The sequence below is a fragment of the Apaloderma vittatum genome, unplaced genomic scaffold (assembly GCF_000703405.1).
Source record: "Apaloderma vittatum isolate BGI_N311 unplaced genomic scaffold, ASM70340v1 scaffold10904, whole genome shotgun sequence".
NCBI classification, from domain to species: domain Eukaryota; kingdom Metazoa; phylum Chordata; class Aves; order Trogoniformes; family Trogonidae; genus Apaloderma; species Apaloderma vittatum.
In genome coordinates this window covers 371-24,383 of record NW_009710973.1, presented here as the reverse complement: position 1 = coordinate 24,383, position 24,013 = coordinate 371, and the positions used below count along the sequence as shown (strand labels likewise).

General features: G+C 39.0%; 1 protein-coding gene across 1 annotated transcript in view; it reads right to left on the bottom strand.

Annotated features, from left to right (window-relative positions):
- The window catches only part of LOC104272469 (homeobox protein Meis2), a gene marked incomplete at its 5' end in the record, with an annotated part of 104,628 nt that extends 80,838 nt beyond the window's left edge, over positions 1-23,790 (bottom strand). Inside the window, 3 exons of the mRNA XM_009867475.1 lie at positions 12,567-12,681; positions 22,704-22,853; positions 23,740-23,790. Coding sequence (XP_009865777.1) covers positions 12,567-12,681; positions 22,704-22,853; positions 23,740-23,790 — 316 coding nt within the window. The remainder of the gene's footprint in view (positions 1-12,566; positions 12,682-22,703; positions 22,854-23,739) is intronic.
- Between the last annotated feature and the right edge of the window lie 223 nt (positions 23,791-24,013).

The following is a 24,013-nucleotide window of genomic DNA, read 5'->3' as shown; positions in this document are numbered from 1 at the left end:
GGTGGGCATAATGCAAGATTATAAAGAAAAAGAACACCCTTTACTTATTTAAGAATTAAATGCTGGGGTTGTCAAAAAATTTCATGGTACAAATCACATCTTAATAGAGAATTTGCTGAATTCCCCTCTCGCTTTCATGGCCGCTCCACCAATCCTTGTCAGTTATAGCAAATGCTCTGTTTACACAAGAAAGTAGAAGACCCCAATCCCAGCCTGTTCATGAAGAATGCACAGCGCCAAGGGTGTACAAAGGTAACCATCCATAAAATAATTTGAGCTCTTTCCACAAGTTATGCAGCCAGCAGTTAAGGGCAGCACTCGGTGCAAGCCTGAGCATCTGGAGTCAGCAATGGACTTCAGGCTCAGAGCAGCTGGGAAGTCAGTGGAGCACGGGCAAACCACTCTGTCTTGCTCTTCCCTGTGCTCGCTGCCCTGGCTGTGGGTAGGATCAGGGGCATCAGGGCCATCAGGCCAGCTCTGCCACCAGACCGCTTCCCTGCGTCCGCTCCTTATGCTGGGGTAAAGACGGCGTCATGAATAACCCTAACAGAGCCAAGCTTTGGGGCTATCACTTATAAGTCTCCCATACATAAGAGCAGAAAATGAAGGATCATTTATTTCCTCCAATTCCACACATACCTACTAACAAGGTGAATTACTATACAGAATACAGTCAAGCAGTAGTCAAATTCCTTAAAGTTAATTCTGAGCTTACTACCTAAGTTTATTCTCTCCAACAGATCTGAAAAAGCATTAATATTTCATGAAATGAACCAAACCAAAAGCACAAATTTTCTGAAGCTCACTTTAACATTTTAAAAACACCAAAGGAAAAGTGTTTCAAAAGACCTCTTCCCTGTGCAAATAAAAAAGCTGGTGTTTATTATTATTTGTCCTCTAAAATATAAGACATGTTGGAATTTCGTTCAGAAATATTAGAAAGTATTAGACCTTTATGGCTATTTTTTGAAAATCCTACATGTCTTAATTGCAGTAGTTTCTATGGGAATTGTCAAAAAATTAGTAGGCGTTTTTGTGTGTGTTTGTGTTTTAAGATAAGAGAATCATGCTTTGCTTTCATTTATTTGGATGTGTCTGACCCAAACTTTGCATATCTGAAAGCAGTAGTGCCCCTGATATCACTACTGATTCCACTCAAGAAGTATTAGCATCATATGTGGACAGTGGGTCCTTTTTCGTCCTCTGATGAGGAAGAACTGCTTTTAACCGATTCCCACTCCCTTCCTTCAAACCTCCTCTGGACAGCCCACCACTGGCTCATAAATAACAAACACGTTTCACAAGCACTCTAACTATGATCAAGACACCTAGCTGGTGCATTTTAAACTGTTATTCTAAGTTCCATAGAAAACCAAGTTACTAAATCTAGACTGACATACTTATTAAGCAATAATAAACAATAGCAAAATAGTTAAACAGGAAGTTAGAAAATCTACCCCCATCACAAAATGGATATGCTGTATTTCATAGTTATCTAAATACAAAGCAGACTACTCGCGATACTACTGCCAGCTCTGAAGCCCTAAACCTTCATTCTCAGCCACCACTGCCTGTGTAGCCACTGAAAACTCTTGGGCAACAGAGCAGAGACTACACTAGATCTTCTCATGCCAGAATGAGAAAAATCAATGTCTGTGTTTAAAAGAAATAACTACTGACATGCAAGGTCACTAAACATCACAACCTGTTCAGAACTCTAGAGTGCTAAGGAAATCCTAGAGAAAGAGACAAACGAAAAAGACAATGCATCACATAATCTTGTTCTAAGGCAACATTACCCTTCGATCCTTAAGACCTAAGCATGAACACAGAGTCAAGGTTTTCCTTGGTCTATGATTACTACGCTTGTTCAGGAGGAGAGAAAAAAACAAAACAAAACAAACACTAAACAAGAAATACATGCATATAGTGATACCACAATGTTTTAAACATTGGAAACATCACTTCAGACTTCTCATCTTTATGCAAATATCCCTAAAGAAGCAGTGATGTGATCCATGTCATCTTTTATTGCTCACTTCATAAGTCTTGTTAATTAAAAACAATATGAAGTTAAAGATCAAGGCTATTTCATTCACCTTTTTTCACCTGTGTTGAAAAATGAGGAAGTGTTAATATACACCACACAATTTACAACTGCAGCAGATCCAGCACTTCTTTCATGAAATTCAAGGGAGACCAATACAAGAACACGCTTGAATTTTCTACATACCCCTGCATTCCTGAAATATCAGAGCTGTCCACTGACAACGGATAGCCATTTCATAACATCCACACAACACCTAAGTACTCTTGTGCCCACTGTAGTGGTGGGGAAAAGTACAGGTCAGAGAAGGAGCATAACTTACACAAGGTCCTGTTAAATTTGGTTCTACAGTTGGCTGCTCCTAGTAGACAATCATATCCTTACCCCACGGCACTGAACTGAGCAGTTACAGACAGGCCCCCAAAATAACAGATGTCTTCCCAGTGACTACACTTGTTATGTGGCTAGTTAGCAGGCTAGTTAAGGTGGCCATTACTCTTTCCTGCTACCGTCCTATCCTTATGACTCCGCTGCTTTCTCATAGTTCCCGTAACAACAGAAAGTTGCAAGTCTAAGTTCCTACATGTGTTTCCACATGTACATTTTTGGTCTTGTAAACATTTAAAAACATTCATTTACATTTTCCACTGCATGCATAAAGACTTAAACAAGCCAGTAGAAACGACTGATTTAAATGGTAAGTATTTATTTGAAGATGATATCTTAAATATGTAGGCACTCATCTGATTTTAAAAATTCTCAGCTTATCAAGAATTACATGTAAATGGTTTTGATATTTTAGTGAATGAAAAACGTACCCTAGTGATACAGTTTTTTATGCGAAGAGAGGAAGAGACAGAAAACAGGAGAAATTACTCACTTCAGCCTATAGAAAGCTCCCTACAACCTCAGCTCCAACTTCAAGAACCACTGTACATTACTCAAAGGAATCAAACAAGCTTGAGTAACAAGAAAGTATATTTAAACACCAGCCCTGGGCTTATTAGTACCCTGTGATCACTTACTTAAATGCAAAATAATTTTATAAATTCAAAGCAGTCTTTCGCACTAATTCAAAATCAAAATTGCTTGAAAATTCAAAATTGCAAACAAATGTGTCAAATCACGTTAAGAGCCAAGCAAAGGCAGCTGTCGAATTTTCTTCACCTGTCCTACTTCTCCAGCTAGAAGAGCTGCTCACAAGCCCGAGCACTCATGGAGTGGTTATCGTTCCTCTTTTCAGGCAAAATAAAGGCGATAAGACAAAAGGCCGTGTATAGTGCCATAATGCAGTGTTAGATGCTCTAGAGGGGCCTTCAACAAGTACTGTAGGGCCAAAAATCAATTGAAAATCAGCATGATAACAGAGCGCAAGTTGCCCTGTAATAGCCTTAAGGCCCCCAAGGCTATGTGGGTCCCTTTCATCTGCCAGGCTGCGCTGGTGCTGGAGGAGCTCAGCCTCCCCTCTCTGGAGGTGTCGTTGCCTTTTAACCACTGTCTTCACCTTGCTCAGTAAGGAGAACTGACAGCCTCGGTGGATCTTTTAAGCTTTCAAAAGTGGAATTTGATTTTTCTTGGTGCAGGTTTGGAGGCTTTAAGTTTTCTATTTTTTTTAAAATAAATTTCACCTCTAAGTAAACCTACTGATTTTGGACTGTAGACATCCTCAACATGAAGAACATCCTATGGCTGAATACGCAGAGCGGATTTCTCCGTCACGTTTAACCAAGTACAACTCAAGAAGTAATATAGAAAGAAATGTTGTTCAATTCCATGCAAATTGTTATGCATGCAACAAAGTGGGCCTACAAATATTTCACTCATATGGTAGGTTTAATTTCAATATTTCTTTAATTACTTTCCAACAATGTCTGGTTTCTGTTGAATTTACGCTAGTACTTGGCATTTGGTGCAACCCCAAAAAGATAAGATACATATGTCCCCTATTCACAGTCTTGGCATTTTTACCTTAACTCAGGCATTGAAGTGATTGGTTTGAAAAATTACCTTGCTGATTAGCTGGGGTTTATGGTAAATATATAGTGTTAATCCTTAAATTCTGAATATGACATAAGGTATACAAATGTTCTGTCTGACTCAACGGCAACATATCACGGCTGAAGGAGGACATGTACGCTGATCTCTGTGAGCAAAGAAAGAGCTAATTGGGAGTTAGATTCAGTGTGATTATCAGCTTGTTTATGATAAGGGAGTACTCTTCTGAATAGCACTGTAAATTCATCCTGACTGTGGTGTTAAACCACAGCTCCCCCCCCCCCCCTTTTTTTTGTATTTGGTTAGAAGGGGCTTTAAACTATTTTCAGCAGATGACAGTGTCATGCGTTGATTTTCTTCCATCTTAAAAAATAAATCATCAGCCACATGAGCCTGATGTCAGATTTCACTTTCTAATAGGAGAAAGTGTTTACTATAAGAACACATTTGGGTAATTTTTCCCCATGTCATTATGAACATTAGACTGACCCAATTAATATGAAATGTTTCTATGCTGCCGGAACAGACCGTGTTACAGAAAGAGCCATTTGCACAACCTGTTCATGATTATGGGCCATAAGGACACAAAGATGGCATAGACATTTGTGGACCATCTGAATTCTTACAGGGGAAGGGGAAAGAGGGGGGAAAAAAAAAATGATGTTAGCTGACTGTTGTGGGTCATGTTTTTTAATCCAGAGTATTGGACATGTAACACAGCAACAAGAGCTGATCATTTTGTTTAATCACCTTTTGGATCTTTGCCAGATGGTCTCTATTGAGAGCGCTGCAAACAGAGAGAGATGAACTGCGTCTAACATGCCACTAGAGCTTTCCCGTAAATGTCTGAGAACTGAATCCAACAAGAATTTAGTCTCAGAGCAGAAAGGGATACATTTAAAAACTATGTGCATTAACTATACTTTTCCCCATAGAATCCTCACTTGGCATGAATAATTTACCCTCTCTTATGCTAATGGGATCATGAAAGTATCCCCGTGTCTTTAGTGCAGCTATTCTCAGCTTTCAGTAATTACCCCACCCAGTGAAAATAACATGGCTTCTGCAGCTGAACGGCCTACTCCTACCTGGCAATTAGAAAGATCATGGCTGACAGGGGAGCGGGCCAGGGATGGACACGCGAGCTCCGGCACCCGAGGAGCTCTCTGCTCCGAACGTCCCTGCACTTTTCCGATCAACACGAGAGCCGCGCCTGCAAGGGCTTTTTCTTTTATTTTTTGAGGATGACAGAGCATTCCAATGTACTGTCTAGGCACCCCGATATTAAGAAATAGCGACATTCCTTGGCCGTCAACAGTTAAAAGAAAGTTTGTGGATGTTTTTAGTCTGTTTTTTTTTTTTTATTGAATTGGTGCCATCTTGCTAAACAAGAGGGGGAGAATTAAAAAGTCAATTAATGAGCATCCTTCAGTATCTGACAATTTTATCAACTACACAAAGGAAAAAAATCTGTAGTATTTCATTAACAAAAAGTTTTTTAAAACCCGTTACAAAGAGCCAGGCTTTGACCTCTGTCCATAGCACTCCATGCTAGGTAGTTCACTATGTAAAAATTATCAGGCTAAAACATCTGGGAAAGAAAGCTATGAAACAGCAGGGAATGTGGCTGGTTTATTGTTTATCTTTTGTTTATGAGGCAGTATTCAAGTTTAATTACTACTCTAAATTAAACTCTAACAGGCATCAGGAGACATCCCTTTACACGACTAAGTTAAAAAAAAAATAAAAAAAATCCTGAGATTCCAACACTAGGTCTTTCAAATAAGTTGGCATATATAGGAAGAAATTAGTCAGTCTGTAACAACACAGGAAGACATTTAGGCACTTGCTACTGTATGTTTGAAAGTGTAGCATTATGAAACCATTATAATTGTGCATTTGTTACAATATTAATTTAGCAAGTGGGATGTTAGATAACATTTGGAGGCAAATTGGGTTAGGCTGAGTAGGATCTGAGATGGAAAGAATGGCCTAAGGGGGAAATCCTACCTTTTTCATTTTGAAATACAAATATATAAATATATATACACAAACACACACATATACACATATGTATATTTAAAAAAACCCAGAAACGTGAAGTCAAAGGCAAACCTCTCAACAGTAACAGCCTCTTAAGTAAAATTGTTTAGTTGTTTTCTCTGAACATTCATTTACAAAAGGGAGGAAAGAGTTCACTATGTTTACCACAACAGTAAGTCACCAGTTTTAGATGAACTTAGCTGTAGGAAAAAATAAAAGTTGAAAGAAACTAGGAAAAGATTATTCCAGATGGCATCTGTCATATTGTATTTAGGGTTATTTTAAAGAGATTACTGCCACTATGAAAACATTCCATTGATGGAGTTTTCCTAAACTGCATTTGAAACTCCAGCACAACATACTTCCAATATGGAAGTAAATGTTTTCTAATGCATATATAGATTTTCATCTATATCCAGATAGAAAAACCTACATGAATTAAAAGCTGAAAGTGAGGTGAGAATCTTGAATGCAAGTATAATATTTCAAATTCCTTCCCCCCATTCTAAGCTTTAATTTAATAAAAGGTGAGGAATCTGCAGTTGCCACTAGCCTGATTATTAGAAAACTGTATAGCAAAGCGAAGATTCACTATGAAATTTTAATGTTACTTATTGAATAGCGGGTAGGGACATAAATGTTCACAGACTCCAACAATCAAACAAAAACTGCAAAAAATGTATTTTTTCATGCAATAGACAAAAAGAAAAGAAGGGATGGGAGGATATTAAATGTGACTATATTTAGCTAAGCTGGTTCTGGCATCATTATGGTTAATGTGCATGTGGTGTGCAGTGTGAGCTCAGCAGTTACTGGGCCAACTGTCTCAGTATTTCTGGGAATTCTGCCTATTCACAGTGCGGGGATTGTTCAATTGCTGCAAAATGTACAAAATGAATTTTACAAAAATGAATTGTAAGGAAGGCCCCATTACAACGATTTTACAGCAAAGATGTCAACATCAATTTTTCTTTCATGCATAGCTAATGATTAAAACAGCATATTCCATTTGCCTAAGACAATTTATTTCATATTGGCACATCAAAATATTGAAATACAAAGTTATCTTTACTCTACCCTTATTATTCATTGCTGCTGACCCCACACCATTGTTCAAACCATGAAAAAATAAAGCAAACTTGGCAAGAAATACTTAAAACAAAGGCTCATCAATATTCTCCAATTTGTCAACATCTCAATTACAGCAATGGAAAAAATGTAAATTTCATGTGCTTTGAACACTAAGGGGTCTATTCTTCTGTCAGTGCACATGCGTAACTCCCATCACCATTAATGGGAATTACTCATACATATCAACACAAGGATGGGCCCCTCAAACTTGAAAGGAAAAGATGAATTAATAAGGGCTACTCTCTTCCTGTATCTTCCTCAGCTGAAAAAAGTCATTGTTCTTTAGGAGTTTTTCATACTTCATACAGTTCACCTTTATGAGAGCTGTGCCTTCTGAAATAATGCATCTCCAGTGAAGCATTATTTATTAGCAAGTTTGATTTTTCACAGTCTGGGTGTTTGAGCCTTTCTATTAGGAATTTCCTTTCTTACAAAAGACAGCTCTCTTCCAATAAAACCATGGTCTATATCTTGCTTTATAAGTAAAAAAACAAAGGAATAAAAATATGTTCTGAATCCTTGTGACAAATATGCAAACTAGCCTCAGCAGGCTTACCTATACCTACAGAACCAGGAAAAAGAAGTTGAAGCATTAGCTTTTGGATATTGAACTTCAAAAGACTTTGCATAAATGTGTTAATTTTTATTAATAACAACATAACCCTCTCCTTTTTCCAGCTACTGGAGTTTGGTTCAAAGCTTTATGTTTCAGTAGAGTTTCAACACTAGGACATGCCTTTGGGCATTATCAGCTAGTTCTGTAAACAAATTTGATTTGTATAGCATCGTTATTATAAGATGGAATATAAGCAATAATAAAAGAAGACTACCTAGTTTTTCCAGCATACATCAATCTAGAGATGTAACCTGGGATGAACACGTAATTTCAGCTAATATCTTAATTGACTTTGCCCTGAACCAGATGATCAGTCTTTGCCACAGAAAGCTATTGTGGGCAAATCTGTGGGACAAACTTCAAGCTGTCACAGAAGTGTTTCAAAACTGCTGTAAGATATTGCCCTAGAGAGTAGCCTTAAATGTTATTTATAAAGGGGTAGATCATCATTCAGCACAAGTAGTTCCATCAAAAAAACCCACCAAACAAAACAAAACAAACACCCCAAAACTACATACCTATATGCTACTCATATGGGTAAAGCAAAGTGGATATCATGTCCATTTGTATTTTTACTGCTGTATAACCTAGAAGATTCTTTTCTCTGGCTTGTCGCTTATGGTCACGTTTTTCACCTCATATCTAATCCTAAAGGGATACTAAACTTCCTGAATGCTCCTGAAGAAACACGTCCTCCATCTGACCTGGCTGGATCTGGCCCTTTGAGTGACTGAACTAAGAATATGACAAATCAAGTATACAATCCTGGTATCATAAAATATGAAAATGAAACTATTCCCTGGTGCTTTCCTGCAGACCACATGTTTTTGAACCTTAAAAAGATTTATCTCCCACTTCTCATGCACAATCTGCCATATTCATTATTCGAAATATCCCATAAAGAGATTAAATAGGAATTAAAGTCTGGGAGCGCAATATCCATCACTGTGGTACAAACTGATGCTGAATTCTAGAAGTCATTTAGCCTTGTACGTAAAGGCAGTGGCCATTTTCACTTTGTGAAGAAAGGAATAAGGAAAACACAATACCCCAGAAGACTTTCAGATGTGTTTTTTCCCCTCCAAAGAAAAGGGTGGATGATAAAGCTACACACACCTTTTAATCTTCCACTTAGGGTTTTTACACATATATTCTCTGGCAAAAACCCCAGGGTCTTTTCTCTCCCCTCCCCTTCTCTCAGCCCGTTTTCCTGCCATCTCCCTTGCTGTAACTCAGCTAACCCAACAGAACCAGTCAGTTTTAAATTTCAGTTGGGACCCCTGTGACCTGTTAATGAATCTACAGAGAGGAGAAAAACTCACAGTGTTGAGTTATGCCTGGTGTTGCTAGCTGACTTGGAGTCAGAAATGCTTGAAGCGTTAACGTAATTGCAAGAATGTGAAAAATGAAGCGTTGGGCTCCTGAGCAAAGCGAAAGGTCAAAGCAAGCCCTACACAAAACAAGTCTCTGGAAGATGGCCTCATTAGACCATTAAATCAGCTTCTTCTTTTTCTCCTTTGTAAGATGTTTAGAGCAGTTTATTTTTATTATTGGATATATTTAACTCTTTCTCTTTCCAGGGCGAGGGGAAAGTTGATCAGACCTGCTACACAATTACTAATCTCTAAAACAGTATTACACTGCATTGATCCACATTTGTGGACCCAAACTGGGATAAAGTCAATAAATGCTTGGTAGATTACAGGTCACTAGTATGTTGGTTTGTTGGATGATCAATACGTTGTACAGCTTAGTTTTCTGTTAAACAAGTGAGGTGACATGTTAAGAACAACATAGACACTCACCACTAATAAAATTAGGATAATCTTTCAACATTTACTGCCTGAAGGCCCTTTCCTTAACTCTTTCAATGCCAGCGTGTTTCTAATAATACAAAACATTGACTAGATTAACCCCTTCCATGCCAAAAGGGCAGTCATACACTGTTGTGGAGAGACTGTCCTCCACAAAGAGACAATGCCTACAGCTTTTTTAATGTGGTTCCAACTTTAAGAATTATGTATGGATTCTTTGTGTAATAAATAGATCTACCTCACACAAAGAAATTCTGCAAAGATAGTGTCATCACTCATCCAACTCTTTTCCACCTCTTCCCTACCCTCTTCCCCACTAAAAATAAAAATAAAAATAAAAACATCACAAGCTGCACATTGCAGACTTTAAGCAAAAGCAAAGACCCCTAGAAAGAGTGCTCCCAAGAGCTGGAAGAGACTGACTCTAGTTTGAATCAATCTCTGCTGCCACCAGACATCAGTGGAAGAGACCATACGTTGCTAATGTAACCCAAGACACTCTAATGAGCTCCCATTCCCAAGAAATCCTTTGGGGAAAGCAGAATACTTGAAGCAGTATTTGTGGAAGGTCTTGACAAAACTGCTGGGAAACAGAATTAACCCAAATAAGTAACTACACCAGAATAGCTCAAGAGGGCATCTATCCATCTTGGCGTTGCCTGGGACTGACTCACTGCCAGTTCATGAGTTATAAAGTAAACCCCATCCCTCTCAAGGAAACATACGGAAAATTCAATACAAGCCTCCCTCTCTTTAGTCTTTCCCAGGGTTGAGAGAAGGAGAGCAATCCAAAGCCATCTCCAATGGGAATTTTGCCGGTGCTGTAGGATCATACATCTTTCAGCTGCCAGCAGCTGAGTGGAATGCTGATTTGCCACTGGACGACTGCTTCCCTTTAAAAGGCCCAACTGAGCACAAAGGGAAGCACACTAGCGATGTTCCACCCTGCTAGACTGGGCAGCACTAGTGACTGATCTGGTCCTTCAGTGGTTGTTCCCCTTCTGCAGAAATGAGTGTAACACGTTTGTTTAAATCGCATCTATTACCAGAAACCTCAGTCTCCAGTGTGAAGTTGGTGTAGTTATCAACTACTTTTTCTCACGCTTCGCAATATTTCTTGAGCACTCCTAGTTACGTGACAAGGGATCCGAAACTAGTAAAATGCAAGATCCCTGGGTGTCAACACAAGGGATTCCTTTATGTCAAGCATGACTCAGTGAAGAAACTTCCAATTTCTAAGGGGTTGCTCAGGCAGAATGGAGATACAGGTGTGAGGAAATTTCTTACCTAGGCGTGAAATGAACATACTGTGACAGATGACTTGGAGGAATCATTTTTAAGTATGCAAATGATCATCTGTTACACCAAGCATTGTACCCACAATATACAAGGTAAACATTCTATCACCACTTAAGCTTATGGCCAGCTAATAGACATAACACCAATTTGCTGCTTAGCAGTCAAGCTCTCTCTTTCATTAGCTGCTGAAGCTGTAATAGTTCACACTGGGTCTTGTACAGCTCTGATCCAACCACACAGAGAAGAATCCACCATGACTCATGTTGGAAATGGATCACGCCATGTGATATGGCTGTTTTCTATCAGCAATATAAGATTACAAATGTATAAACAATTCATACATATAGGAGACAAACCCAAACCCCTTTACCAGAAAAAAAACTTGGCAAGTTCCTTGAATCACAGAAGGTATGACACCAGATCATGCACACAGACAAGGGGATCTAGCTCTGTGCCAAGCAGTGGGCCACACAAGAGATGTGAAATCACTTATCTGCTCCACCACCTAATCGTGGCAAATACCATGGTGGGAAACGGCCCACACGACAAGCCTGATCATGGCAGCTCAAGCCCCGAAAGCTGCTCCTATTTCCAGTTTTGGGATCCCACATGGCTTGTTGGGTGATTTTGCTGAATACGTGTAACCCCTGTGCAGGGGAAATGCAGCATCAAAACACTGCAGATGCATGAGACGTAAGACCTTATGAAGGTGAGGTTTCGCTGGCTAGCTGAGGCTTACCGTATTAACAAAGGGAAACCAAGAAGAAAGCCCACCTTAAACTTTGGTCTTAAAAAAATTAGTTCTGAGTCAAGATCCAAGAGTGATAGTAGACCCAACTTTTAGCACTGGAGGCTTGACTTTTGTAACTTCTCTGGAGTCACTTACACTTCTAATGAAAAAGTGTAAAACACTATGATACCAGAATGACAGCCTTTGACACTCACTCAGCGTGGATGTAGATGACCACACACAAGGTGCAATGCAGTAGAAAATAAAACAAAAAACCTGAAATAACAATCAAACTTCCCAAACCCTTAAAGAAAGCTTCAATATATAGATCCAGCAGAGGTTTTGCAGTTGACATACATCTCTATTTACCGTTCTGAATTGATTTTCAAAAGCAGAAACAAGTCTGTACATGCAAACACTGCAAGAAGCATTTTTCTGCCCAGTTCAGCTTTTGCTTCTACTTTATGTAATTCAGCAGCTTCATAACTTCATATTGGAGTCTCTTTCCCAGCTAAAACTACAGGTTAAATTCTTTGTCTATAACACAGCTTAAAAAACTGCATCACAGCTGGAGAGTACGTCTGTCATTATACTTACTTACACCACACAAAAATAAACTGTAGATAACCAAATTTGTAAAGGAATTGGCAGAACCAATCAATTGTTATTACAAAGCTTGTTTGAAGATTAGATATTTTGCTTTGAAATAATAAAAAAATGCAGCTAAGTGGGTTAGGAAAAGGAAATACCGTCTCCCTAAGTTACAGCTGATTATACTGCACGTCTGCCACTCCATGTTTACTCTAAGGCAGATGTACTGATATAATAAAAAAACCTGGAGTTATTTTAGTCATGCCTACTTTGTGGAGGGAAAAAAGTTTGACCTTTTACCTTGCTCGCTGCTGTTGTCCCCGCTCTGGGAAGCGTGGCCCCCACTGGAGGGCCCCGGTGTGCCTGCCGAGTGCGTTGAGGTTGCATCATCGTGGTCTCTCCAAGATGAAGGATTCTGGTGTCAGAGCGCCAAGGAATTTTTTCCACAGTTCCCATTCCAATAGCAAATGAAGAACAGAAAGAAAAGCGGGAGGAGGGGGGGAAGAAGAGTATACACATTAGCATTTGTGAAAAGTACCGAACACTGATACTGTTTGCACAGTGTAATAATTCTTCAGCAAAGCCAAGCAGAGGAGGTACAAAGATTTACTTGGTAAAATAAAAGACAGATTTTTCTCTTTTTTAAACTTTCAGAAGAGTTGTCTGGATTTAATTGGTTGAATAGTACTACAGAAGAATATTTCAAGGGGAAAAAAATAAATTTAAGTTTCTTAATGAGTTGTTCAGGGCGGTAGGGGAGAGAACATCAGCTTGTACAGTTTATGATACTAGGCATTCATATGAGGATCAAGACACTTGGTATGCCAACAAACTCCCCACATTTTGTTTTTCCAGGCTGACTAGGGAGGCGAGGGGAGGAAAACTATTTCAAGAAGTAGAGGAGAATGTGCACCCTACCCTCTCTCACACCCGTTTGAACATGGGGAAAAACTTCAAGCAAATACAAAGTTGTGAGGGAAAAAGTGATCTGTCTCTGAAAGACGTTATATACCAGGAAAGATGCTTCCTCAACCCCCACCACCACCTTGATATGACACATTTCAAAAGGCTTTCTAGATGTATCACTCTAACAGTTCGCTTACAAGTAATGTCAAGAATAACCACCAGGTGATTATATAAAATAACATGTATAGTGATTTTTATGTAATTCTTTCTACATTACTATGCATAAAACATGACAAAAGGGAACACAGAAGACAGACACACAAAGTTTGCAAAACTTGGCTAAGTAAGGCCTCAACTACTCTACTTTAGTCACAAAGTTCACACTAGCTTTCCAAGAGTATTGGCTTTCCCAGGGCGAGGGGCTGCTATTTAAAAGGATAAGTGAGGAAAACTTAATGCTACAGTTTACTGCTACTTTGTTGAGTGTATTCTCCTCCTATCCTCCTCCCCTTTCCTGATCATTCCCAATACCCTGCTGCTGCTTAAAGGAAAACAGGAATTCTACTGTACAGGAAGAGCTTTATCAGCACCACATGAAGGCAGGCAAGAGATGGAATTTCCTCTGGCAGAAAAGGAGAGCAAGAACACATGAAACAGATCAGACTAAGGGCTGGACCTGCATTTCTTGTCACCTGTATGTGACAACTTAAAAGTGCATTATAATAGTTCAGCAACAAAACAAAACAAAAAAACCCCTCTACACACACACACACAAAATTATCAGTTCTTAGGTCTGATCGTGTTTTAAATCTGCATTGGGAAATAACACCAGACTATTAAAGCATGAGGAGATCCAGAAAGCAGCAAGTGACAAGTTTGGATAAATTCTTTGAGCAGGACTGATTCTGACCTCGTCTACCCTGATGTGTAGTAGGAATAAGTTCAACAAAATCAACTGATTTACCCATTGTAAAATTCAGTGTAAGTGTGATTGGAATCAGGTCCCAAAATATATATTGAAACATCCCAAAGTAATCTCCTAGCACTGATTAGTACCACATGCTCTATAGCAACACAAAATAGAGCTGCCAAGTAACGGCTTGCTACAATACCCAGTAACATAAATCTAACGGGCCTGACCCAGATTGCAGCCGAGACAAAAAGAAGAGCCGATAACTTCAAAAGCTTCCCAGTAAAGCCCTAGGTGACCAAAGGGTAAGAAGGATTCAAATCCCCTTCACCTTACACAGACATACACGTGCACCCACATACATAGGTCCACAGCAGGAAGCTAGGAGAAAAATCAAGAGACAGTCCAGGATCTGAAATTTGCCTTACCTGTCCATGCAACAGACAGCACAACAGCACTTATGACACAAAACCACCATCCTCTCTCTGAAACCTAGAAGGCTGATGTACTTTTCCTCACACAGGAAAAAACATATCACAACACACCAAAGAATAGTAGTTTATATGAGGTTGTTGTATATTATTAGGTCTCAGAAATCACTATTAATACCGTAAATTTCATTTTTTAAAATTGAAACAAAAAACAAACCAAAATACATTTTACCATCGTTTTATAAAGTCAAGTGGAAAGAAGCACAAAAAGAAAGATGAGAAATCTTGAAATTTCAAGCAGCCCAGATGTTATTAAAAAAAAAGTTGAAAATAAGGTTAGCAAAAAGTTCAGATGGAAATAAAATGCAAAAACTGAGCAAATTTCTTTACAGCCTGAATTAAAACACTGTTGTGCCTATGAGCTCCTCTTTTTATCTCGGAGTTAGGAAGCCACTCAAATAGCTTCAAGCTGAAGGCAAACAGCAGACAGGAGCTCTTCAGCCCTCTGCAGCCTCTTAGCGTCAGCTGTTTGCCGGATGGTAATCAGATAAAGAGCTAGAAGAAATACATGAGAAAAGAAAGAAACAATAGCATAGCATGAGTTTAGCCCTCCAACAACATCAGGCTGGAACCTTCTTTTGGAAAATGTAATAATTGCAACATGTTCACCTAGGCTAAACTTTTCAGGGAACACGGTGAGTTATGTTAATTTTATGCACTGCAGGCTCTCTTAAGCTGGCTGCTGTTGGAGCTCCTTATCACACATATGAAAATTACAATAATTAACTGGTAACACCTCAGCTATGTTTTAAGGCAAATGTCATCCAGAACCTATCATACAGTATCTCAAAAGCCAGACCGGCCTTTCTGTTTCAAAAGCGTAACGATTTGGAAAGGATCACTGAATAAGAATTCCTGCAGCTGAGAACACTCGCTGTCTCTACCAGGCTGAGTTGTTCTTGACCTCAGTTTGTAGATCCTGTTTTAGAAAGACAGACTGTATTGATTGAGAGTTCAATGTATTTCTTGTGACACAGTTTTCTTGAGGAAGCAACTGGGCAGAATTTTGCTGAAGGACAGAAATAACAAGATGGGTTATTTACAAAGCGCGACAGTAGAATGTTGGAGGAATTTGGAAGGGAGGGAAAAAGCTAGGCTTTAATATTATTTTAAAATGACAAATAACTCTAGGGGTGGAGTTTACAGCCTCATAAAAGGGCAGCATTCTTTTGCTTTGGACTAAGATCATTGTACATGTCAGTGAACGTCTCTTTTTCTCCCCTAGACTGTTTCCAACTTTTCACCCCTCAGGAAAAACTTCTTGGACAAATGCCTAATCATAAGTAGCTATTTTACGTATGTCTTCATAAAAAATAATGGTACCAAATGACACATCTAAAGTGTACTTCACTGGAAACACTTTATCAGTATAGTTTAGGTACCTAAAGAGATCCTGATCTAAGGCCGGCTAACATTAATTGTGATTTTGCTATTAATTTAAATGAAATTTGTATTAAGCTATTGACATGGGGGGAAAAAAAAGAAAAAAGAAAAGAAAGGAAAACCAGGTAGCTTTAGATAAATCACACAAACTGTTAGTGTGGCTCCTCATATCTCCTTGCAAGTTTAGTAAAATACTTTGCAGAAACACGTTGAAGACTGTGGATGATGTCTGCCAAAATGCAATTGCCTGCTTTGTGTATGTGTGCATACTATAAAATTTTCACACAGATATGACCTAAACTGATGTCAGATACCATACGAGGTACACAGCACACATGTATCTATTCCCAGTAGTTTTAATAATTGGGAGTCAAATCTGGTGCTCCTCTTGCTCTTACTTAATTGTGTTAAAGAGCAGTGTTACCAGGAGAAAAGCAGTGAATACTGAGTAGAGCACAATAGAAGGAGATGGAAAATAGATACAAGAAGCTGGGTCTCCAGGGGCAGTATTTTCTATTTGCTGGGCTACAGACTCGCAGCTGATAATGCAAGTTGTAATTAATATAAAAGCAGGAGACAATATGGGGAAAGCTTGTACTAGCAGGGCCACAAGAGATCACTCTGCTGCTATCCACTGTTTCTCATTTACACACACAGCCTTCCCCAGAAAACACAATTTTCCCAGTGTTTTTTCCCTTGAAAGTTAAAAAAAAATTGATTTAGCACCACCACTGAATTTTGCTAAATCTAGAAAAGAGCAACAGAAAGGACAAGGGTCTCCTGGTATACAAAGCAAATCTGACACATTACTCTTTTGTCGATGCTGCAAATCTGGTGGAAACTGCAAGAGTTTTTTAACTGCTACAGGATTTCTTGATCAGAGATGTAACAGAGAAATTTGATACAGGATAACCTTCTCTTAAATTGCAATTCTTACTTTGTATGCCCAGAATTTCCACTGAGCAAAGTCTGGCTAATTTTTTGTGAGTGTATGTAGTCTCATCAGGGCTGATTCTGATCTCACACTGCTTTTTATGATGATATTAAAGACTCAATTAACCATAAGGAATTTGCTTCTTATTTATAACTGGGAAGTAAAATCAATCGGGCCAGCTGATACCCGTGTGAGTAACCTGAGCAGGATTTGGCTTATAAACATTAATTGAAGTTTTAAGTATACTGTGACAGGATCAGGCCCTTTGATTTTATCAAATGAAATGGACGAATAAAACACAACTTATTTTCAAAAAACAAACCACAATGGATATAGAGCTTGTTCTTCATGAAGATGGCTGGACTCAAAGATCTGAGGTTGCTCTGGTAAATTAAATTTGCAAACACAAAACTGAACTGAACTACTGATAAGTACCTGCATTTACAGAAGACGTGATGTATATCACAAAAATCTGTATCTAGGTACCAGCGTGTATCAGAAGATGATATACAGAGCCAGACACAGAAACCTGTACACATACATAGAAAGCTACACACACACACACATGTACGTGTGTTTTTGTGCACACATCTGTGTCTGTCTGTATTTTGTATGTATAAAGTTCAGGACAGTGTCTTAGAAACTGTTATGAATTGTGATAATAATAAACTTGCTATGCAAAGAAATTTTCAATAAGCAAATGAGCCATGAAAAACTAATTTGATGATATGTAGGTTTTCTAAAAAAAAAAAAAAGACTACTGTTACTACTAAGGTTTATTTTCTTACAGATGAGTATTTAATACGATAGCTTTTTTTGTATAAGTTACACAACTTAAACAAAACACAAGGCATTGTGATCTATCAGATATTTATGTATGTATTTATATATGTGGAAGTTTTATTCCTTGTCCCTTGGTTTTGCATTTGCAGAAAGCGTCAGGAGGAATTTTTGACACTCCTAGAACGTGGCAAGATACTGAAAAACTGCGTGCTTTGTATTTTCCAATTAGGACTGAAATCAGACATGTAATCCACCTGTCAGCAAAGAACCGCGACTTGAAAAATCGGGCGTTTGTTCAGTTTTTTTAATTGTCCTTCTACGTCATTCAGTGTGGCTACACTTCATCTAGACTGACAGACAACTCAAACCAAAGAGGGAACACCAGCATTAAATAGTGAAATACATTATTGGTTCACTTTGAGAGAACACAGCTTCAAATTAAAACACTCAGATTACCTTTGACTGTACAGTACCTCGGCCCATCAAAAAGAGGAAACACACAACATTCCCTGCAGACTCAGGATGTTCCTTGCCCCTTCAAAAAGCACAGGGACTACCGCGATGTCCTAAGCCTTAAGCCACATGCTAAGAAATGTGGTCATTAAAGAAAGAAGTTTACCTTATTATTGTTGAAGTTAGCTACTTAGTTTCCCTTATGACACACTACAAACATAAAGGGCACCTTTGGGGTCTGATCCTGCATTTCTGCTGGCATACTCAAAACTCCCACTGAAGTCCATCAAAATGTGGCATACCTGGAGACTGCAGCATCAGCCCCCCAATTACTTGCTCATTACTCAGTGAAATCTTACCTAAAGGTTTACTTATATAACTGGAACAGATATATATTGCCCTGTTTTTATTTTTTTTCTCATCTGCAAGTTGCCAGGAATTTGCACAGACCGTTCTTCAGGAAGAAATATTAGAGAAACATAAAATGTCTGGGTGTCCAAAAATACAAAATAAAAGTATCTCCTCATCTGAGAGCTGAAAGGTTTAATATTCACACTAATATTTCTCTTCTACAGCTAAGGCATCGGATTTCTAATCTGTCAACAGTCCTTTTGTAAAAAAAAAAAAAGAGATGTGTGTATGTTTCTACTCATTTTTAATTGTATTTTATAAATGATGATCTGTATATTATTACCTCTCAGCTGCAAATTGACTGGAACATATAAACAAATATCAGAAAGACTGAGGCCCTGATCTTGCTCCCACGAAAGCCAGGGGAAGAAGAGTCATAAATTTCTGTGGGAGAATTACTAGGCTTCAAAGTAGGTTTATGCTAAAGGAAGAATTGTGTGGCACCAGCTGAAGCCAGGTACAAAAGAAATGTGATTAAAGTGTAAAATGTTATCATATCCTTGAAAAAGTTTAAAAATCTACAAATTTTACAAGCATTACATTTTTCAGATTTTAATAGCTTGAAAGAAAAAACAAACAAACAAACCCCAAAAAACAGATTTGTTGGCAATCTCAATAGATATTTTAGGCTCAACACAGAATGCAGGATAGGGCCCAGAATGTTTATGTTGAACAATAGCAAATTGTCTGTGCTGGGAATCTCAACTTGAACTGCAGCTGGAAAGGTTTCTTTCCCCTTTCCTCTTTTCATTTTTTTTTTTTTTCTTCTTCTCCCCTCCAACTGATCTTGTTCAGCCAGGGCATAACCGTAATTACCTTCTTCCCATCTACAGCTAATACCTCAGAGCAATAAAAAAATATGAGGATGTTAAAAATTCAAACACTAATTATGGGCTGTTATATTTACTAAACACAGCAGAGTAATAACAAAAGTTTCAGCTTCTTGTGGCCAGCGCCGCACTATTCGATCTACCAAGTCCCTGGACCCTTTACACTTACTGTATTACATAACAGTTAATAGCACACTAAAATAAAATTCGATAAACACATTTATTACCAAACACGTATAGCACAATCGCTTAGAGCTATCTCCTTTTCCCAGTACAGGTACACCTCTGAAGAGTTCCTTCCTTTGTTGATTTTGTTTTTGTTTTCCAATTAAGTTATATAAATACTGGAGCAGTAGATTTTGAAAAGGGAAGCATGCACTATTTGACTCCCCTGTTTAAAGTCTTATGGTAAATATTGGCTAATCCTACAGTTCTCTCTGTTACTTTCTCTTATGCCTGTTTTCAGGTCTAGCAAAGGGATGAAACTGAGAGCTGCCCTTAGTTCCTCGTGCAGCACCACCACTGCCACCGTTCACATTAAACACACAGGGTGTAGCTTTATACCACTTAATAAGAATAGAGGTGTATGGATTTTTGGGGTGTCAAGCAGCTGTCACAAACTGTCACATCCACTAGAGAAACCTTGGCACACAACAAATTAACCTACACTTCTTTTTGGCTGTCATTATTCATAGCCAATCAGTTGAAATACTCCTAGTATTTCATGTGCAAATAAAACCGTGAGGGGAAGACCCATGGATCAGAATAGCGAGCCAATACATAAAACAGAGGAAACAACATGCTGTCTCTGTCCTTCTGAAGTGGCTCATCATCACCCCTGCACCAACTTTCACCAAATGAGATCTAGCCTGAGGCCATATATTAAATATGCATATCAAAGCAAATGAAAAAATAAACCTGGAGAGTCAAATTGGACAAATTTGCATGCTTCAACTACTACATTTTTCAGGTAGATACTCACAAACGATAGCTCATTTTTTGATAGCATTGCATGTTTATATTAGCCATTTTTTAAAGCTTTTCCTTCTTTATGAATAGGAGCGGATTTCTTCCTGCTAGAACATTGTATAGTGCAAATATAATCGTGTACACACACAGTAGTTTGACTAAGCTATAAAAAAGTGTTAAAGTTTTGTTGGAAAACAAGCTAATACACATACACACACAAAATCCAATAAGGAGGCACATTTCCCAAAACGCATGAATAAAATGTAACTATGTGATACAACTCTTCATTTCCCAGTTGGTGTTCTGGTTGCACAAATTATTGCTTCCTTTCAAAACAAATAGCAGGGGGCTAAAGTAAAAATGTTATAGCTCAAATCTCCAGGAAATAAGAGGCTTTAAATTATAATACCCAATGAAGTGGTAAACCCTAACGGGTGCAAGATAAATGGGTTGTCATATTTATTTGAGTTTGTATTTTGGGCCACAAAAGCAAGAGGAGATTCTTCTTAGGGAAGATAATAGTTATCAAATTATCAAAATGCTAACCCCCTCCACCCCTGTCCTATCATTGTGTGTGAATTTAAATATTATAATGGAGCACTGCAAATTGGCTTGAGCATTCGCCATCTGCCAGAACCCTAAACAGGCTAGTTTATCTAATCTCTTCAATATAAACATAAGCATGCTCCATTTCTACACTTCCACTTGAAACACACTCTTATAAAGAAACTGTACTGGAGAAACATGTACTTTTTTTTTCCTTGGTCTTCTGAATTATACACAATGACCCCCTGTCTTTCAGGTTGCCACTCATTTCAATTTCTTTTCTAGTACTCTCTCTGAATACTTATGCACACAAATTTAGGGTTGTAAAATGCCATAAACCAAATATTTTTGAAATAGCGTCATGCCTCATGGAGTTTATTATCTACATGTAAGATAGCTGATAAGCAGAGAAACTTCCAGGAACCTCTGCATATTTTTTTCTCAAAATAATAGATTTAAAACATAAAGCTTTGCAAAAAAAGAAAAAAAAAAGCCAACAAACTTGTCCTGCAATGTTTACCGACTACAAATGAGAAAATGAAAGCTAAGGCTTGGATCCAAAAATATTTCCTGAGCTCTGTAACTAAGCCGTGCCAGGAGGGGGGCATTTAGGAGAATTTATTATTATTTTATCTCCCAATTCAGCTTCAGTCCAGGTCTAATGTAATTATCAAATACACACACAAACAACATGTTTTCAAAGGAAACAAAAGCTCCTAGAAAGCTCATTCTCCCTGGGCTTACAGCTACTCTTCTTAACACACTGGGAAATAAAGGCAGGCGCCTGTGCAGAAAGCATGGTTAACTTCACACCGGGTGTTAAATTAATATTTCAACCGCTAAAATATTAGACTGTATCATTTAGATTATGAGTTCAATTGAATCTAAAACTGTGTAAACCCCTTTTTCCCCCAGGGATGCGTTCCTATAAATAAACTAGAGTTCACACCCACTCTTTTTAACCAGAGCTATTCCTTCCCTTTTCTGCGGTACCAGCTGCAATCTTTCCCTTCACATCCCGAAGTCTCTCCGCGTCTACATCTTCTGCAGGATCACAACAGCCACTCCAAAACCCGGAAAAACAAAGGCACTCTGCTTACCAGGCACACTAATGTTCAGTCCTACACACATAACACTAATTCACCAACTCCTAAAGTGTTAAAATCAACCACTAACCTACGGTTACTCAATCATCATTCTCTCCAGCTTTCTGTAATACGTTGTTAATAATTGCTTCATCAAGGTTACTGTCTTTTATTATGAAGATGCTTCAGGCGTTTGGCAATAAGTCCATATTCTGACAATAAGTTGCTATAAAGCACAAGCATTGGAAACTCTAATGTGCTAACCCCCTTTTTTTTTTTTAATGCAGTGTAGTATTGCCAATAATTCTCATCACTTGTCATCCCCACGAGAGAGGAGGGGGGAGCAAATCAGCAAACTTTCTCCCTAACTTTCTTGTCTCTCTTTCCTTACATTGCTGCATTGATTACAGAGTTGGCAAAGAAGAAGAGAAAGCACCGATCCCCACATCAAACCGACAGTTTGCTAGCTTTCCAAGCCTCCCAGACCAGGAAGCTTTGCAAACCATCACAAACTCGCTGTTTTGCAGATGGAAACAGAAAGAACCTTCTGCATTTCCACAACTTCACAAAGCGAGAGAGAAGAAAGTATAAAGACGGGATCAGAGCTTGCAAGAGGCTAAAGTACTACTAATAATACCACTAATGGACAACAGCAGCAAAACAGTGAAATCAGGGACAGGTCCTCTAAGCAGGTTAAAGTCTTTAAAAGTGTCATAAAGAAATCAGAAGGACTTACATGGTCGGCTAAGTTTGTGGAAGATCCTGAGAGTTCTTCGTGGTCTGATTTGGAGCTGCCATCCCTTTCATCAATAACGAGGTCTATTGGCATTTTTCCTTTCAAACAACTAATGTACCGATGGCAGAAGTTATCGCACAATTCATGAACCTGAAAACAGTAACAAGAATAATAGTATCAATAATGGCAAAATATCAGATTGCAACTTTTTTTTTTTTTTTGGTAGCAAGAACAACCCTCTGATCTTCTCCACAAGTAACTCTAATTAAGGGGCACAATAGTTGAAGGCAAGGAAACAATAGAGAAATTGTTGCAGCACATATTATTCTCCAGAGACTTGCCGCAGCAACAAGTTAGAGAGAGCGAGATAGTGGGCTCAGTCTGGTGTGCAGAGGAAAATCCGATTTCACTATAACATCGGAACACTGGGAGCTGGACCCAGGCGGTATCTCTGGAGCACACACAGCCCAGACAGGTACTCGGGACGGGATCGATTTAAATCGGGGCTTAAAAAGGGTCTGAGTGGCCGGGAGCAGTGAGACGAAGCTACTCGCTCTCGTCCCAAGGCACAGCCCCCTCCCAACGCCGCGCAGGGGCCCCCTGCCTCTTCCAAACACTTAGTGCTTGCTTGGGGTTAGTGTGCCTGCCAGAGCCGGAGAGAGGCAGGAGCACTTTCATTTCTCTTTTTGTTAAACTTGTTATTTCCGAGTCAGGAAAAGAGCTTCCACTGAGGGAAGGAGTAAGAAGGATGGAGGGGGTTTAATGATATATGCATTTAATGACTCGGTTGAAATTACGCTGAAAAAAAAAAAAACAACTTGCCGGGCCGGGCTGGGCATGGCTGTCGGGTGTCACATGCTTTGATGGCACAGGTTACGGTATCACACTGCGTTTCCCCTATCTCCTCTGGGCATGATTACAAGTCATCCCAAACACTGAAGGGGGGAGGGAGAGGGGAGAGTGGAGGGGGGGTGGAAAGAACCAGGAGAGACCGGGAGGGAATGGCTTGCCCCCCGCCCACCTTCGTGGCTCTTACCTTTTCTAATTCCAAAAGGTGAAACCTTAGTACTTGTATTGCTTGGATCATCTGCAAGAAAGTTTTGAGCAAGGGGTTACGTGGGAGACAGGAGCCCGGGGGATGTGCAGCGCCGCGAGCCCGAGTGGGCGAGGGGTAGAAAAGGGATTGATTGTCAGGGCGCGCAGTCATTATCCAGGATTTTAGCTCATTGGTCACGCTTGAACAATTTTGATCAACTTTAACCTAAGCCCTTGATTTTTATCATATTTATTCCAGGAGCGGTGGTTAGTGC